Source organism: Furipterus horrens, unplaced genomic scaffold, assembly GCF_987537825.1.
Source record: "Furipterus horrens unplaced genomic scaffold, mFurHor1.1.pri manual_scaffold_4, whole genome shotgun sequence".
NCBI classification, from domain to species: domain Eukaryota; kingdom Metazoa; phylum Chordata; class Mammalia; order Chiroptera; family Furipteridae; genus Furipterus; species Furipterus horrens.
In genome coordinates, this window is record NW_028327174.1 from 27,804,055 (window position 1) to 27,823,334 (window position 19,280).

General features: G+C 40.0%; 1 protein-coding gene across 2 annotated transcripts; it reads left to right on the top strand.

The window, feature by feature from the left end:
• The first annotated feature begins 10,491 nt into the window (after positions 1 to 10,491).
• Positions 10,492 to 18,866, top strand: PDE6H (phosphodiesterase 6H). Of its 2 annotated transcripts, none has more exons than XM_090275461.1 (4): positions 10,492 to 10,706; positions 14,999 to 15,177; positions 16,146 to 16,186; positions 18,470 to 18,866. In XM_090275461.1, exons 2-4 carry the CDS (start codon positions 15,044 to 15,046, stop codon positions 18,544 to 18,546), a joined length of 252 nt encoding a protein of 83 aa, XP_090131587.1. In that variant the 5' UTR covers positions 10,492 to 10,706; positions 14,999 to 15,043; the 3' UTR covers positions 18,547 to 18,866. The 2 variants fall into 2 exon arrangements, with proteins under 2 accessions (XP_090131587.1, XP_090131588.1); XM_090275462.1 differs by lacking the exon at positions 10,492 to 10,706 and adding an exon at positions 13,401 to 13,501.
• The last annotated feature ends 414 nt before the right edge of the window (positions 18,867 to 19,280 follow it).

The following is a 19,280-nucleotide window of genomic DNA, read 5'->3' on the forward strand; positions in this document are numbered from 1 at the left end:
TCAAGACACATCATAATTAAAATGCCAACATTCAAAGACAAAGAGAGAATCCTAAAAGCAGCAAGAGAGAAACAACTAATAACATACAAGGGCGCTCCAATAAGGCTATCATCAGATTTCTCAGCAGAAACACTACAAGCCAGAAGGGAATGGCAAAATATATTCCAAGTAATGAAAAACAAAGGCCTACAACCAAGAATACTCTGCCCAGCAAGGCTCTCATTCAAAATGGAAGGTGAAATAAGGAGCTTCCAAGACAAAAGAAGGTTAAAAGAATACATCTCCACCAAACCAGCATTGCAAGAGATGCTAAAGGGTCTGCTTTAAGAAGATGAAGAAACAGAGAGAGACAGAGAGGAACATGAGTACAAAGGGGGAAAATGGCAATGAATAAGTACTGAAAGAAAGAAGGAACTTCTACCATTTGCAACAACATGATTGGAACTAGAGAGAATTATGCTTAGCGAAATAAGCCAGGCAACAAAAGAAAATTACCTTATGCTATCACCTGTTACAGGAAACTAATGAACAACACAAACAAATGAGCAAAATTGAACCAGAGGTATGTAAACAAGGAATAAACTAACAGTAACAAAGGGGGAGATGGGAGGGAGAGAAGGGGTAAGAAGGGGAAGGGTCTAGTCAAAGGCATGTATAAATGACCCATGGACATGGACAACTGGGTGGGGACTGAATGTGGGAGAAGGGAGGGACAGGGTGCAGAGAAGCAAGAGGGGGAAAAAAGTGAGACAACTGTAATGGAAAAACAAACAAACAGAAAAATTTTTAGTGGGGGGAAAAATAAAAATTTAAAGAATAGAAATGCAAGTTCAGTGAATATTAGAAGGACAAGGTTTTTCCTTCACACTGTATATGTTTTCTCCCTATCTGATCCCTCCAGAATTTGGCATTCTAAAGAAGTAAGTAATGACCTAAGTTTCTTTGCATAAAACTAATAAGACCAGTTGTTAATAACGATTTTTTTTGACTAAGACTTTGACTGGAATGTCATGCCTAAAGGAGACATGCTTGGGCTTTGGTTGTTACCAAAAAGCCCTGAGCAACTGGGACTGACTTTCAAAGGTAATAAAAGTCCACGAGATAAAAGGCCTGGTACCTTGGATGGATGAGCGGTCCATAGCAATCTTTCCAGGGAAGGAACGAAGGTTGTTTTCCTGAAAGATGGCTAGAAGGAACCTTAAGGCACAATGGAAAACCAGGAGGACCTGGAAAAGACAGGTGTTTACAGGCAAGGCTGAATGCCAGGTATGTGGCTCAGCTTCTGTGCCCTGAAGGGCAGACTGAAGGTCACCCTAAGTGTTCCTTGGGTAAGTTCCAGCAAAGCAGAACTAAAGATCATAAGTGATCATTTGCTGCTCTTGTTGTGTTTATGCAAATGAACAGGATAAATTAAAAATGAACTTAATGCAGTCCCTTTAATGACAAGGAGGGTAATCTTAGGGAGAAAAATCAAGATTCAAGGAAGATCACAATGCCCAGTGGTAGATTATAAAGTAGTGCAGCTAACCGTCTTTAAAGTTTCTTTTCACTTAAAATTTGTTTTCATTTGAAAGTTAAACTATGTCTGTGGCATTATCAAAGATGTTTAATTTACAGGCAAGAAGAATGTCAAATGCCTTGCAATTGGATGTCTTTCCGATAAGACAGTCCTACAGATCTATAAACTTGTGTGTGGGTTATGTTACATAAATTAACATGTGTTTTTTGTTTTCAAAGGTCATAAGCCTACGATCTCATTACCTGAGTGATTGTCTGTACATATAGGCCTCACTTAATCCTGTCTGCATTGCTGCCTCCTGAGACTCAATGGTTTGGCTGAACTAAGTGGCTGGGTTGGTGAAGAACGGGGTGGTCTGTGGGCTTCACTTTAAAACTGGTTTCTCTTTTCTATCCTAATGGCTTGGACAGAAAGAGCCCAGAGGCCTGAGAGGGGGGAAACCTAAAATATTTCCCTCAGTCCAAACTAAGTATAATGGGCAAAAGGGTTTTGGACAGGTGAGATGTACCTGGCATACCTTCCTCCAAAGAAGCTCTTCTTTTCCCTAATGTGGGACATTGAAAAATTAATACCTGTCTTTTGTCATCTAGTGATTACAGATTGAATGATGTCCTTTAACCCTGTTGCCTCAGAATACAACAAGGATGCCAGCCTGTTAAACCAAGCATGCCGTTGTCCAGAGACAGCCAACCAACCTGGAGTCTGCACGATCCTTCCCCTTGTAGGAAGGCCACCCTCCCCTCCACATCCCCACTCTTATTAGGGATTTCTTGACCCAAGGGTAGGTAGGACAACGACCATGTCCAGCTTGAAGCAGCTAGAGGAGCTCGAGACCTTCGTCCATTGTCCTTTATAAGATTGTAAAGGGTCTTAAGTCTGAGAGGGAGGGATTGTTATTTTTTATTGCTAAAATATTTAACTAATTAATTAATTATTTTTTAAAAAAGAAGAAGAATATATGAAAGGGTGAGCCATGGGCATGGACTTGGGGAGGGGATTGTCAGGGAAGGGGGGTGCTGGGCGGAGGGGAGCAAAGGGGAAAAAATTGGAACTATTGTAACAATATCGTCGGCAGCCGTCCGTCTCGAGAGAGGATGGTGTAGCTTCTTAAGAGTCTATCTGCACCGCCGAGAATGGCTGTGCAGTCCGACTTGGGAGTGACACGGTATCTGTCTCCTCCCGTGTTGAATCGACATCTTGCGATGACACTGGAGTGTCCTCTCCAGTGAAGCTGAAGCTACAGAGCCTGGGCAGGGTGATATGGAGGGTCTGCTGTTGCCCATGCAGCAGACCCCCCCTCTCTTCGCAGCTGAAGGGTCCAAGGGAAAGACGGAGTCAATACAGCTTGGCTTCAGGTGCGCCGCAGGAGTTGCCGGTGTTGACTACAACGTCAAACCGCCTTAGGGACTCCGGCTCCGGATTTTCTGTCGGGGTTTACTCCCTTAGCCTTTCCCCTGAAGAGGTATGCCGCAAGGCAGCGGAGGTTTTTTGGAGTCAGAGTTTTCCTTCTCTGATGTGTCCTGACTGGAAGATCGAACCAGCGACACTTAGCTCGCAGGCTGACGCTCAATCCACTGAGCCAAACCAGCCAGGGTCTGTAACAATATAATCAATAAAATATACATAAAAAAAAAAAAAAAGAAGATGAAAATGGCAGACACTCCTCTTTCAGCCCATGCTGACAAAAGATGTGCTTCATACCAAGGTTTCCTCACCCATATCTAAGTTTCTGCAAATGTAAGAACATGCCTGTCACCATTGTAAGAACGGCAGTAAGGACACCAGCCCTGTAATACCAAATGAAATCAACACAACTTGGAAACTGGTGTAGGAATTTCCAGAAAAACGATCAAGCCTTTGAAGTATTATATTTTTCAGCTTCTCTTTGCTGTTATAAGGATACAACTGAAAGACAAATTCTAGGCAAATCATTCATGGGGTGGTACCTTTGCCATGAGCCTGAAAAAGCGACACGTGACTGCAGACTGCAGCGACTTCCCTTTTCTGCACAGTTATATTTCTGTGAGGCTCCAAGCACAGACAATTAACTCTTAGAGAAGACTCCGCTCCGAAAGCTGTCCATTCTGAAATGGGTCCGCGAGGCACTAACAGCAGCCTGACCCGGAGGGAAGAGCTGCGTTTCAGGCAGATATCCTGGCTCTCTCTTTCCGAGTCAGTGTGTCCTTGCACCGGGGCTTTCATTGCTGAGTCTCAGCTTTCACATCTGTAAAAGCGGGGTGATATCAACCGTTAGCGTTGCTGGAAGTGTTGGAAATAGTGTAAGAGAAAGCATCTAGCAGGGTTCTGCCTCAGAGTATGTGCTCAATAAATGATCCAGGCTAAGAAAATCATCACCATCATCGCTATTCCATGATTTTCTCATCATATTTTGGTCCTCATTACTGCAAAGCAATTATTAGCCTGACTAGAAAAGAGTTGTTTTCCAGAAATCAACAAATGAATGAACAAAACAAATGAACAAAAAACCTCATTGACACAGACAACAGTCTAGTGGTTACCAAAGGGGAAGGGGGCTGGGGGGAGACTGAAGAGGGTAAAGGGGGCCAAACCCATGGTGCTAAATGTAGACTAAACTTTGGGTGATGAGCATACAATGCAATATACAGATGATCCATTATAATATTATATAGTTCAAACTTATGTAATCTTATTAATCAATGCCATCCAAATAAATTTAATTTTTAGAAGACCAAAATAAATCAATAATCAATTGACAAGAAGAGTTGTTTTCACCTCAGTACTCGCAATCAGCTTGCACACATCTCAAACATTACTTCTTCCTTTGAAGCTGTCCTCCATTGATTCAAAAAAGTTATTTTTCCCCTGAACTCTTTGAGTGTACATTGTTTACACAATATAATTAATATGTTAGTAAATGCTGCCTTGTATTATTAAGTGGTTATTATTAGACCTATGTCTCCACCCAAATATAAAATATGTGAGGGGCTATTTCTTACATACCTTGTATTCCTTGGAGTGCCTTGACTGATTTGTGCAAGAATTGGAGTAAAATTCTTTAGAAGTGTATCTGTCTGAATTAAACAGAAATGCTTACATTCTTTCTTCTTCCCTTCCCCCACCATTTCTTTCCTTTGGTGATACTGTTGGCTTGGAGAAGAAGAACTATGGTCAGGTGTCTGCAGTGGTTACTGACACAACTTGACTTTTCCTACATATGATATATTAAACTATCTTATTCAAGATCTCATAGCTTTGGCATAAAGGCTAAGTACAAATCCCTTACTGGATATGTGATTTGCAAAGACTTTATTCCAGTATGTAATTTCTCTTTTCATTCTCTTATCAGCCAGTGTTTTATAAGAAAGAAAAGGTTTTAATTTTGGTGAAGTCAAATATATTTGTTTTTTTCCTGTTACAGATTGTACTTCCACTGTCAAGTCTAAGATCTCTTTACTTAGTCCAAGGCCCTGAAGATTTTCTCCTATTTTTTTCCTAAAAGTTTATAGTTTCACATTTTACATATATGTCTAATACATTTTAAGCTAGTTTTTTTTTTTTTTACAGGGTGTGAGACTTAGGTGTGGAGTTTTAGGTATATAATGTGTGAGATTTAGAGGTTCATTCTCCAGCACCAGTTGTTGAACAGGCTGTCTCTGGTGCAGGTCATTTCTTTTACACCTTTGTTAAACATTAATCGGACGCATTAATGGGTTCTCTATTCTGTTTCATTGATTGTGAATCCATCCCTCTGTCAATATCACACTGTCCTGATCCATGTATCTGTATAGTAAACCTTAATATCAGGAAGAGTAATTCCTTCTCACCTTACTTTCTATTTTCTCAAAATTGTTTTGGTATTTTATAGTACTGCTTCTACATAAATTTTAGAATAAACTTATCAACATCTACAGAAAGCTTTGCTGGAATTTTTATAGGAATTACAATAAACACAGATCAATTTAAGAAGAATTGACATCTTTACTATGTTGAGTCCTCCAATCAATAAACATGCTATATTTCTCCAATTAGTTAGGTTTTCTTTAATTTCTTTAGGTCTTCTTTGATTTCTTCTTTGATTTCATTTGTGGTTTTTAATCATATAAATGCTATACATATTTTTCTAGATTTATACCCAAGTACTTTATTTTCTTTAGAGCAATTATAAATGATACTACTTTTATTATTATTTTAAAATTGTAAACACATACATTAGAATTTACTTACATACGAGAATAAATGTTCCCCTTCAAACTTGTCATATTTATAGGCTACTTGCCTATTTCAGTCATTTTTTCTTTCCTTTTTAAAAAAATTGAGGTACGATTGACATATAAGATATTAATTTCAGGTGTACAACATAATGATTTAATATTTGTATAATTATGAAATAATCACCACAATAAGTCTAGTTAACAACTGTCATCATACATATTTACAAAGTTTTTTCCTTGTGATGAGAACTTTTAAGATCTACTTTCATAGCAACTTTTAAATGTGCAATACTGTGCACTTTTATTATAGTCTTCATCTGATTTTTAAATTTTCATGTTGGTAAACTGGCCTCATGAAACGAGTTAGGAAGTGCTCCCTTCTCTCTATGCTCTCAAAGAGAATATTGTATTTTTAATTAATGTTACTTTCTTCAAGATTAACAATGTTGTTCTGGAAAAATACATGATCATAGTAGCATATTAAAGGAAAGAGAAGCCAGCCTTATAATTCTTTCTTCACATTAGGGTGTTCCCCTCTGGAGTCCACTGTGCATTCTTCAGAGTTAGAGGCTCAGGCTAGGCGATTTCAAATGTGGAGGAAATGTGACCTTGATGTGTATCTTTTCACTCACTGGTATTTTAAGAAATACTAAAGAAAGATTAGAGATTAGAACTTGGGTAAGCAGCTTATCAGACAGCTAAAATTTTAATCACTTTCTAATTACTTAGTACCTGCCCTTTAACTCTTTTCCTTCAATATAATTAATAATACTTTCCCATCTGTCAGAAGGGATCAAGAACCAAGGATTATAGAGCTATAGAAAATAGATTTCTCTTTTTAAAAAGAGCATTTTATATTTAGTTTTTAAAACATACAGGAAAAATCACTCTCTATGATGTACTGATGTTACCGAATAAAGGAAAGGGGGGCTCATTCATGTGGCATCTTGGTGTAAGTCCCAACAATTAGTGCTGTGAAAAACAAGTCTTTATTTACAATATGCCAACCTTGTGGGGGCTGGGAGCACTTCATCTCAGAGTCCTGTTCTCCCATGAGACCAAGTACTTCCCTTGCTCCCTAAAAGGCTATAAGCCAACCCCAAACCCAATAGTTCTCCATTCCTTATCTATCAGCTCTTTCCTCCAGGATCTGGGGTATAATGCTATCAGCCTCCATATAATAGTCCAGGAAAGCATGTACCATGTTACACTGGATCATGTGAAGTCCTGGAAAGGTACAAATCCGAAGAGAGTCCTCTTCACATGTCTGAAGTTCCAAGAGTCTAGATAGAGTCCAGGTCTACAAGGCTGAGTCCCGAGTAGCTTCAGAGTCAGCAGGAGCTGGCATGATCAAAGCAGCAGCATAGCTGCTTTCTTACCAGCCCAGGCCACATGGCTAGATGCTGACTTCAAATTGTGTAGCTATTTCTTTTCACGTGGCTGCTACAGCCTGCTGCTCCATCATGCTCCTCTAACATGCTTCTTCCATTGTGCTTCTTCTCATGGTGGATGGGAGCCCTTCTCATCAGACTTCATGGCGAACTGGTGGGGTCCCTCTGCAGTCTTTCAAACAACATGGGCCAGGGCACCAAATGGCTGCCACCTTATTTTTAAACCCTGACTGTGGCCTGTGATGCAGTCAGTGTGGTGATCGGTCCTGGCTATTCTCAGAATTTTCCTCAGGCCCCGTAACGTTTTTTCATTGCCATTCTATGGTCAAAGCCCCTCCCACCTCCTTGGAGCCTTGGATTGGCCATAATCATTTGCATAACTGAGTAACTAGCTACCAGCCATAGATACGCAAAGGCATCTCTCAGGAAAATGGCTGAGCTCCACTGAGCCCCATTCCCCAAATTCTGAGGCTTCTGTCCACGCTCTTACACCATTCTATGAGTTTTTTTTTTTAAATCATTCATTTATTTGTTTGTTTGCTTGTTTATTTATTTTTAGAGAGAGGGGAAAAGAGAAAGAGAGGGAGAGAAACATCACTGTGTGGTTGCCTCTCACTTACACCCCCAACTGGGGACCTGACGTGTAACCTAGTTATGTGCCCTGACTGGGATTCGAACCAGTGACACTTGGTTTGCAGGCCGACACTCAATCCATTGAGCCATACCAGCCAGGGTGTATTCTATGAGTTTTGATGAATACGTGGAATTGTATATCCACTATTGCAATCAAGATGCCAAATAATACCATCACCCATCAAAAATGCCTTTTATTTTCCCTTTATAGTTAATTTTCTGGTCATCACAAATCTGTTCTCCAACCCTGTAGCTTTGCCTTTTTTAGACTATCATAAATGAAAGACAACAGTATAGAAACTTTGGACTCTGGCTTCCTTCACTCAATGAAATGTGTTTAATATTCATTTATGTCATTATATCTGTCAATTTCTTTGTCTTCTTCCTCCCCGCCCCCCAACATATTTCTCATGTCTGTGAAATCTTAGAGTGTCCAGCACACCCAAGGCTTTACTGGAGAAATTCCTTGGTGATTCATCATCTTGTTTAGAACAAGGTGACCCCATTAGCTGGTTGATGAGATCAGAGCTAGCCAGCTGACCAAAAGGCAGCCATCGACTAGGCCAGCTGGCAAACAATGCATGACCTCGTCGAAGAGCTCTGTCTAACAGAGGGAGTGTATAGTGACTGCTGAGTGGCCACCTGTTCAAAGTAGAGTCAGGATGAGCAGCCACTTGGAACAGGGAACAACAGAAGTATTCCCTGAAGGTACAAGGTGACCAGATCTCTGCAACTTCACAATGGTCTCAACAACATTTCATTCTCCACAAAGCCTTGCTGAAAGTGGTTGGGTCCTGCTTTCATCCTTCCCCATAATTTTCCTCTTTTCACTCTTCTTTGTTTCTAGATATTCAAAAATCCCTTCTGTTATTTCTTTTCTGTTACAAGAACTTCTTTTATCATTCACTTTAGGAGAGTTTTTCAAATAAAATCCTTGGCCTTTTCATATCCCTGTCAGTCCTCCCTCTCCACTCCCTGGATCTCTCTCAGAGGAATGAGTTGTGGCAAGTACACCCTCTTCCCCCACCCAGCGAGAATCACTGGGCTACAAATCCCCTTACGGATAAATGTGGTTTATCTCCCTCAGGAGTGCTGGGATGTAAAAAACATTGAGAATGCTGTCATGCAAAATCATTCATTTTACAATGAGGAAACACATAGCAGAGATGTGGTAAAACCAAGGCCACACAAGCATCTAGAGTAGTACTTCTCAAACATTAACGTGCAATCACGTCACCTTGGTACCTCGTTAAAATGCAGATTCTGATGCAGTAAGTTTGGAGAAGGGTCTGAGAGCCTGCATTTCTAACAGGTGCCCAGGTGGTGCTGATGCTGTAAACTTTCAGTAGCAACAGTCTAGCAGCATTAGTACTCTTCCCCCTGCCTTTGTGGATTTCAGTCCTTGGCCTTCATTTTCAAAAGAATGAAGAATGTGTGAGGATTTGACAGGTAAGCACCTAAATATCCATATGCTTGGTGTGTAGGAAGGAGTATGAGAGAATGGAAATGGTAATGGAGACACAGAGAAGGGCATGGAAGACCCATTCAGACAAAACACTCCTGGCTCTGCCTTCAAAACTCCTGTAATTTTGGTAAGAACCATGGGGAAAGCTTATCAAAAACCCTTAAGATGATTAACTGCCCATGTAATCTACTTGGGGCTGCAGGTTAAGAATCTTTCCCTGCCTAGGAAGGATACATTGACCTTCTTGATCTATACTCTTAGAGAGCACAATTGTCTCACAAGTAACAATGTAGAGAAGGCACCCTGCATTTCATTGTGGCATGACATGAGATTGACCAGCCACACGTGCTTCTTGGTCCATGTCTGCTTTGCTGTGCGTAGTACAAAGGTGTTCCCAGACTTGGACCTTGCTTCTCGCTTTACTACTAATTTGATATGCAATATTGAATCAATCAACCAACTTCCCTATGACAAATTTTTCAGAGCTTAATGATTCCAAAATATGGGCTAGGTCCATTTAAAACTGTATAAAGTGATGAAGAAATTAATACTAGTGGCTTAATGCAAGTGGAGGATAGAAGCCAAGTTCCCACTGAATTGGACCATAACCAAAGCCCTACACTCTGAAGCCGTTGGGTATGGAAGATCCAACCATCAATTCTCAAATATATGTCATCAGTGAAGAGTTCCCAGTTACCACTTGGGCTCTTTCTCTGTTGCCTATCACTGAGTTTTATGTCATTTCTGCTTTGTGGTCCTGCCTCTCTGAGAAAATGCATACAGTACCAATTAGGGAAAGATATTATATATTTGTCAATGTCACCACTCACACATTCGGCATCTGCACTGCAGCAGGGGACCCTGTGTTCCATTCTCTTTTTTTTAGTTATTAAAAGTCCTCAAAAAAGTATGTCATTGTATGTGTGTGTGCGTGTGTGTGTGAGAGAGAGATAAAAGTAGGTTTACAGTCATGAGTATGTGAAAGTTTATTCTTGTTTTATTATTTATTAATTATTGTATTATGTTCCACATGAACAACTATAAACCTGCTTTTGCCCCACCCTGCAGAGGGGTGAGTGCGTGCCAGGAAGGGGAAGGCAAGGAGGGCAACAGCACTAAAGGTGGGAATGGAGAAGGATCAAAGTACTGAATCACAAACTGCAAATCAATTCTTAGATATAACACTGTGTGTGAGTGTCTGTGAGTGAGTGTGTGTGTGTGTGTGTGTGTGTGTGTGTGTGTGAATTTGATACCTGTTTATTGCTAGGAAAGAGAGCCAGAAGTCAGTTTTGTAAGAGTATCCAGTGATCCGAGAACTCCTAAGTCTAACCCAGTCTCACCCCATATTCTTTCAATACTTTGCACCCAGGCTGGGGCTTGTCTGATGGTGATGGGATTAGGCAGCATGAGTGTGTTACAAAGAGATAAACCGGTACGCAGAGATCCTTTATTCATCTACTGGGAAGCAGGCAACGGGGCAGCTTCCAGGAGCAACGTTCAGCTCTGTGAGTGCTTCTTAACTTCTGGTAAGCTGAAACATGGTAGATCATCAGCGGGCTTCGGGTTGGGGTGGTGTTGAGCTGGCTCTAGAACAAAGACATGGAGGAAGAGAATATGCTGAGCCTGTGGGCCTGGACTCGTGCCGGGAATGAAAACGAAAGATAACGTGAGGGAAGTGCCCCCAGACTTCCTTAGAATGCCATGTGATAAGCTAACAAGTGAAACTTGATTATTACAAAGTCTCTGTAAACCTTGATCACTACATTTATTTAGAAGGAACCCAAAACGAATCCTTCTTTTTTGTGTGTGGCTTCAAAACAGTATGTCATCAAAATAGAGTACAGTTTTCTGGGAGAGGAGTGATCGATCTGGGGCATTAAAAGATTACACAGCAAACAGGTTTTTACTCCCAGGATGTGCTTGAAAACTCGGCCCCGGCATCAGGAGGCTGCTGGGAGTGTGAGGAGAAGGAAACCGCAGCCAGAGGCACGGCCGGAATGACCAACATCCGCGCAGCGCGGGGGGGCGGAGCCTGCTCTCAACTGAGCTTCAAGTGTTTGTTCGTTCCGATGCGAAGCAAAGTACTTGACAGATTTTGTTTTTGTTTTTCCATGGCTTTGGTTTGGGTTTTCCTTGGTTCTCTGAATTATGTGATTCTCTTAGCCTCAACAGGACCTTGGCTGACATTTATGGCCCGACTCCACTGCAGGAGACAGTACTCCTGCACCTATTGCTTCCCCACCCCCTCTCTTAGTTCACCAACAATAAATTGTCTATCTGCCCATCTCTTTGCTGAGGCACCTGGGAGTCAGCATCAGAAAGGCTGACCCAAGAACCTCCTGAAACTGCTTTTCCTTAGCTGGAATTTACGGAAGATTGCCCTTGGCTGCCTTGGGCCTAAAGGGACACCAATCTCCCTGCTTCCTTACAAAATTGTGCCGTGAAATATTAACTTGTTGCATTCACTTCTTTCTGCAGGAGAACAGTTTGTAATTTCAAAAAAGGAAGGGCTAACATTGCTTTAAAAAGCAGGAAAATTTCCTGCCTCACCATGGAATGGATTGCTTGATACTTGTAGAGGCAAAAATGTGAAACTTCCTCTTAGAGCTAATATCAAGCCTGATGCTAGATTCAGAATTATTCAGTTCCAAGGATGCCCTTGCAATTCCTAGGAAAGCATGGCCAGGAGAAGTTTAGGCTTCGGTGATATCTGTGGCAGACAGGACTGACTTCCCAGGTAGGAAATCATCATTAGGTCTGCTCATCCCAAAGGTTCTGCAGGGAGAATTGGAAGGCAGATCTCTGGCAGAAACTCTCTAGGTATTTTGACTGTCCTAGGAACTTAAAAATAATTTCTATATGACACATACAATAAACATAATAACAATTATTCATAGTGCAGATCCTGAGGGCCTTGATGATCCAGAGATTAACCAAGCGACTGTGATGTGATGCTTCAGAGGAGAATTCTTTTAAATAATGCATCACAATTAGAAATAGACATGAACTCTGTCCAAGGCTAGAGTCGTAACTTCAATATTATGTAAATATGCAAAAGAAACTTACAAGAAAAAAATAAGAAATGTAATCAGGGGATGATGGAAATCAAATGTGATTTTTAAATTCTTTGGCATTGATGTTAGGGGTCTCAGAAGAATCCAAGGAAGACAGAATTCCGAGACAGAGACCAGGAGGAGTCAGTTAATAATTGGGGCATTTGAAGGATGTAGAGGATTACCCAGTAAGAGCTGATGACAATTACTTCTGCGTGCAGGAGAAGTGCTCGTCAGCAGGTGGTTCAAGAAAAGGGATGTGGGGAGTCCAGGTGAACCTGTATCGCAACCATAGATTTGTTTGCATAGCTTTCTGACTCCCAAAAAGTCTTGTACCTAGTTTCTCTTTTTGGGGCACTTTTCACCAAATACTATTTACATTACCTTGTTTAATTTCCCCATAACCCCCCCTCCAAAGAGGGTATTATTTGGTTCATTTTATAAATGGAATAAGGCCCAGAGGGGTTATACAACTTATTCAAGGTCACATAGCCAGTTTTGTAGAGTAAGAATTTGAAACTATGTCTATTTGATTCTAAAGCACATACTTTTTACACTGTATTGCACCCCCCCCCCAGGGTAATTCGATTAATTCAGGTTATTTTAGGTCCTCACATTATAGACTCTGAATTATAGATACAGTAGGATCTTAGTTAGCATTGTCAGTTGCAATAGAAGATGTCCAGTTAAATTTAAATTTCAGATAAATAACAAAAATGTTTTTGGTATAAGTATGTACCATTAAATATTTGGAATATACTTAAACTAAAAAATTTTGTTGTTGATCTGAAATTCAAATTTAATTAAGTGTTCTGTATTTTTATTTACTGAATCTGACAATCTGAATCTTAGGCTTTCCAGATGAGAGAAAGGAAGGTTTGTGGTTTCTTACTACTTTGAAAGAATTGGAAAGACCAGAAATACTGGATCTGAGAGAAATTCTCCAGTTTTTCTCTGTGGCTTTGGCAGAACTGGGATCTTTCAGTTACTGGTGGCACATCTGAGAATAATGCTGCTCTTGGATGTCTACCAGCGACTCCCATGGTCCAAACCGCCCTTCGGAGAGGTGCAAACATTGCCTGTTTACCGACACAGGAGAGGGCCCATGGCACAAGAATTGGCTTCAGTGAGCAGAGGACCTGGCGGTGCATTCCTCAGCCACAGAGGGCTTTGTAAGATGAAGATCTGCTCATGCCTTCTCTATGGTTTGATGGAGAAGGTCACAGGGTCAGGCTCTCCCATTCAAGGTATTAGTTCAATTTCTTCTTTTATTTATTCACTCATTTCACATGGGATACCTACTAAATGCCCAGTGTTGTTGTAGGTTCTGTGACCACAGAAATCAAAAAAATTGAGAAAGCAGGCTCATGGGGCATATTCCAGTGGGGGTTTAAGCATGAACAGGTGACCAGGTTCTGGCCAGGATCACCATCCCTGGTTCCAGCTCACAAATCAGTCAATGTGTTTCTATTGAACAAGTTGAGGATTGGCAGTAGAACATAAAAATAGCAATTTGGATAAAGGTATATAAGGGTGAAATATCTTGGAGGTAAGGATAATAATCTAATATGATATTAAGAGTAATAAGAAAAAGTTAGTGAAGTCATACAATATAATATTTGACAGATGTGCAGTGTGGCAGAAAGAGAGAAAAGGCTAGCACAAGCCAAGATTGTCAGGGAGAAGTGAATCTAAGGATATTAGCATCAATCTCTAGGGCTGAAGTGAAGAACTTAACGAAAGCAAAGCTCCTAGGCAGTGGGTTATGAAAAGGGTAGGCTCAAGGTGAGAGATTAAGGCTCTTTGGGGGTTCTTTAGAGCTTTTTAAAATCTTCCTTCCCAGGTTAAATATTACCAACTTTTTTGATAGAAAAAGAGAAAGAAAAAAATTCTTTAGCTTAGCAATATGTTTTAAAATATTCCTCTGTGAACCATGTTCTTTGATTTGTACTTGAAGAATGACAAGGTATATTGCTATAGCTAAAATGAACATCTGGGAAAACCACATCAGATAGATTCATGATTTGCAAAGGAGAAAATGTTGAGGATTTCTGAGAAATGTGTAGCTAAAGAACCTCATGCCTGGACATGACGTTAAATCACAGATTTTCTACTTTATCACCCTGCATCGACTTTCCTGTGTATGTGTGTGTGTATTGGGGTGTGTTGCATACTGTCATGAGTGTTGGTGATTCAGAGCTACCCTTGTCCAGACAACTACATTTGCACCCCCCAGAACTAGAAAAGAAGTCTCTCCACATGTGAGGATTAAATAAAATAAAGGCTATGAAGAGCAAAGGCAATAAAAATGGGTCAACAAACATTCAGAGTCAGGTTATTTTGCAGATGAATGGAAAAACATGTAAAGCTTAAATAATATGTCACTGCTGTAAAGACTGTAGATATCATTTAGTGGAACTCGTGATCACAAAGGGAAAGTGGGCCTTCCAAATAAATTCACATAGATAGCTAGAGGCAGATTTACTGAAACAACATATCTACCTAGATTTTTGAAATCTATCAGTTGTCAGTTTGCCTTCCACTATATTGAATGTCTCCATCTATTTATACCAGATTTTCTTTAAAATCTCTTGAAAAGGTAACTTCTTTTCTATTGTGTCAACATAAAATACTTAAGCTTCTTTAACAAGGTGCTTTCCTTTCCCAGTTTACAGTGAAGATCTAATAAGCTATGGTCCCCATACCTTGAAAGGTCTTTTTTTCTCTCTCTCTCATTGTCTAAGGAGCCTGAAGGACAGCTGGCCATCAGCTGCTCCAGGACCATCAGAATGAGTGACAATACTACTTTGGTTCCTCCCGCTTCAAACCAGGGTCCCACCGCCCCACGCAAAGGGCCCCCCAAGTTCAAGCAGAGGCAGACTCGCCAATTCAAGAGCAAGCCTCCTAAGAAAGGTGTAAAAGGGTAAGACCAAGATTGTTTCTTTTCTCTCACAAGACTGTTTAAGTTTTGAGATTTAAACCTCACAATATTAAATAGACTTATAAAAATTTCCACTCCATCTTCTATTTTTCTCTTTACCACAATCTTTGCTGAATCATGGTTTTAGCCCTGGAATACTTTCTCTCTCAACTCCCAGGTCTAAGGCCAATGGAGCCTTTCACAGTAATCTTTGACTTGATCTTCCAGACTTTTCTTGACAGCTCCCTTTCACCCCGTGCTTTAATGTGGGACATAGAACAACAGGCCATTTCCAGAACTCACAGTTTATTTTTATGACTTCAACCTTATGTCTTAAGTTCTTTGTTTTTCTCTTTATTTCCTTGGCAATGTCTTATTTATTTTGCAACACACGTTCAATAAATTAATTTCTTTTTGAAGCCAATACTGACTCACTTATTAATTAATTCCATGTTCGCATTTTGTACATTTAGTTATTATATCTTATACTATTTTATATTATATTTATTTAATTTTATTTTTTCCTTGAGACTAAGCTCCTTCAGAGAAAATTTGTTTTTTTCCTTAACTTCCCATGCCTAACACAGTGCCTGGCACATAGTCAATGCCTAATAAACAAATGAATGAATTAATAATTGTAATGCCTTTCATGTTGCTTTCTCATTTCAATTCCTATTTTTAAAAGTGAAGTCGACCAAATTACCCCACTGATAATTCTTGCTGGCACTCAATTGTCTTAGGTTAACTTTTTACAAGGGAAAAATATCTCTCCACTGGGACACTCTATTTAAAACCTGCCTGAGTGCATTTTCTCTACCTTAATTCAATGCAAACCTAAGGAGTTTCTCAAATACAAAAGCTTAAACTTCCATTTCTTCCCTCTTGAGTCAGGAAACTCTTCTTGTGAGTCATTCCAGGATCCTTTTCCTCTGATCTCAACTAATTTCTCTTTTATTTTATTTTTCCAATAGGTTTGGAGATGACATTCCAGGCATGGAAGGGCTAGGGACAGGTGAGACACCCAAAGACTTAAGTGAGGACATTACACTTGAAGTTCTATCTTTCTATCTGCTTCAGGCCTTAAGGGGCAGTTGAAAGTTACCAGAAAAATCTAAGGCAATCAGATCCTTTGAAGACCTAAAAACATGGGGTTTCATTTTGACCTCCTTAGTAAGTATGTGTGTGCTGAGAGGCAAACACTGTAAGAAATCAGGCAAGGTGCAATGTGTAATGAATCATCTTGTTTTGTCAATTAAACAGCTCTTGAGAGACTATAATGGTGAACTGCAGACTTTTATGGTAGAAAGATTCTCAGTTAGTCTAGACCAAGTTCTCTATTTTTCAGCAGAGAAATCTGAGTCCTAGAGGAATTAAGAGACAATCTGGCCACAAGTGAAGTATTGGAAACAGGGTGGGGCCAGGAGAGCCATTTCACTCTGCCAGGCCAACCGCTCCCTCCCCTACTTCCCCTTTTTGCACACTCTGGTACCCAGAACAGGGCCCTACACACTGAATGCACCCAATACAGTGCTTTTTATTTCATTGCTTAAAATAATGAATGCAAATTACTGCATGTTCCTTTTTAAAAAATTAACAGGATTTATTTTTTAGAGGAGTTTTAGGTTTACAGAAAAGTTAAGTAGAAAGTACAGAGTTCCTATATAGCCCTCTGCTACCCTTTCCCCCCTATACATAGTCTCCCTTATTATTAATAACTTGCATTTCTGTGGTACATTTTTACAATTAATGAATCAATAGCAATACAGTACTATTAACTCAAGTCCATAGCTTACATTAGGGTTCATTCTCTGTGTTTTCCAGTTTTATGGGTTTTGGAAAATGCACAGAGTCACTTGTCCCTCTTCCCAGGTTCATACAGAATATTTCACTGTCGCCTAAATCCCCTGTGCTCTATCTGTCCATCCCCCACATACTCCTAACAGCCATTAATTTTTTTACTGTCTTTATTGTTTTGCCTTTTCCAGATTATCATGTAATTAGCATAATACAGAATATAGCTTTTCCAGACTTCTTTCAGTTAGCAATAGTCTTTCATTTAAGGTTCCTCCATGTCTTTCCATGGCTTGATAGCTCATTTATTTTTATCACTGAATAATATTTGTCTGTATGGTTGTATCATAGTTGATTTATACTGTTGAAGGACATCCTCATTGCTTATAAGTTTTGGAAATTATGAACAAAGCTGTTATAAACATGCTTGTGTAGGTTTTTGTGTGGACATAAGAGCTCAACTCATCCAATGCACTTTAAAAAAAATTGAATTTATTGGGGTGACAGTGGTTAATAAAACCATACATGTTTCAAGTGTACAACTCAATAAAATACACTTTTGATAAATGCTGGCACTCATAGTAATCAGTGTCCTTACCAGGCAATTCTCAGTGTAGTTGCTTTTTGCAGTCAAATGCCACTTTGAGAATATCAAATACATTTTTTAGCCACTTTTTAAAACTCATGAGTTATTTTTCTCCATCAACTGCTTCTATATTTTGGCCAGATGTATTTAAGACCAGCAAATCTACTCTGGAAGATATGTATAATTTTGCACATATTTGGGATAATAGAAAGAGGTTTATATTAGAAGAAGGACTGAGATCTTTGATCTGGTTCTAGTCCTATTTCTACGACTTGCCATTTTTTGCTAGATGTTTACCTTTCTGGATATCAAGCAGATTCTCTGGATACTATACTATCTTATTGCCTGATGCAAGGCACTGGATTACAGGATCCCTTCAGGTCACTTTTCAATATGCAATTGGATGTAGGTATTTCAAAATGTAAAGGAGCTGAAGAATGAATAAGGGAAGCCTAAAGACCCTGTCTGGATTGGTAGGGGGTAAGGAGGCTGAGGGTTTCCAGACTGGGAATTTAAAGTGCTCCTGTTCCTCATTTTTACCTTCAGTCTGACTAGAATTCTACTTCTGGTTCCTCTTTAGTGGTTGTGTTTTGGGGAGGTCCTGGGTGGTCAGTGAAATGCACCCCCACAAGTTAGCCCCAGCCAAAAGCCTTGGGTCACCTCCCCAAAGAGGATGCAGAATAGAACCAGCACAGCTCCCTGGAGGGAGCTGTTCTGGGGGCATCGGAGCCCTCAGAGGATTATTTAAGCAAGCAATCTGATCCTCTGGGCTTCAAGGCTATTTTAGATAACTTCCCAGTCACCTGTCCAAGGAATTGGAGAGAGGAGTGAGGTGTCTTCTGCCTGAAGGATGTCTGAGCAGAAGAGGCTCTCCTGGGGGTGAGGCTAGCTTATAAATTCTTCTTCCCTCTCTTGCAGATATCACGGTGATTTGCCCCTGGGAGGCATTCAGCCACCTCGAATTGCATGAGCTTGCTCAGTTTGGGATCATCTGAGGCACCAGAGGTTCTGCCACTCTCAACAGCATCTGCTGTAACTTTGATTAGTTTTGCCTTATTGATTTTGCCCTACTGAGTCTTGAAATTCAGTCTTTTTCGGAAGTGGTTTCTTTGGCTCACACAGTCTCTTCCTATAAGTAACTATGAAGAGCTCTCTTAGTGTCAGGCTCTCTCATACAGTATAGTTTAGCCCACAATAGTGGGTGAAAATCACCTTTGGTTACGACATTTTAAACTTCACCTTTTTCTATCAGCTGGTTAAAAGTAATCAATATTTCTCTAAATTTTGTTTATTTAGTCCTTCAGATCTATTTTTGCTAGGCATTCTTTATGATTAGTAGAAAGCTTTAAAAATATCATGTCACTCTCCTTCCTTTCTCATTTAATAAAGAAATATTTACCTTGACTCTTATGATGAAGTTGTATTGAATGCTATATGCAAATATCTGATGCCCTGTTCTAAGAAACAAAAAAGTTAAACACAGAAGGCACATTCATACAGGAAATAACCACAGTGCATGCAAAAGAGCACAGGATAAGGAGCCAAGTTCTGATTCTTCTTTGTAACTTTGTAAATCACATACTTTCTGGGTCTAACTTTTATTGAGCTAGGCTGTCCCTGAAGTCCTGGGCAGGGTTAAATTGTACAGCTCTGAGTTGGCAGAAGACTGGAGATTTAAAGTCAAGACTGACAGTGTGAGCCTTCTTTTCAGTGCCTGATTCAGTTGATC

Coding starts and splice junctions, on each gene's coding strand:
- PDE6H (XM_090275461.1), top strand. CDS start 15,044: ATGAGTGACAATACTACTTTGGTTCCTCCCGCTTCAAACCAGGGTCCC. Junction 15,178..16,145: donor CCTAAGAAAGGTGTAAAAGG/GTAAGACCAAGA, acceptor TTTTTCCAATAG/GTTTGGAGATGACATTCCAG. Junction 16,187..18,469: donor CATGGAAGGGCTAGGGACAG/GTGAGACACCCA, acceptor CCTCTCTTGCAG/ATATCACGGTGATTTGCCCC.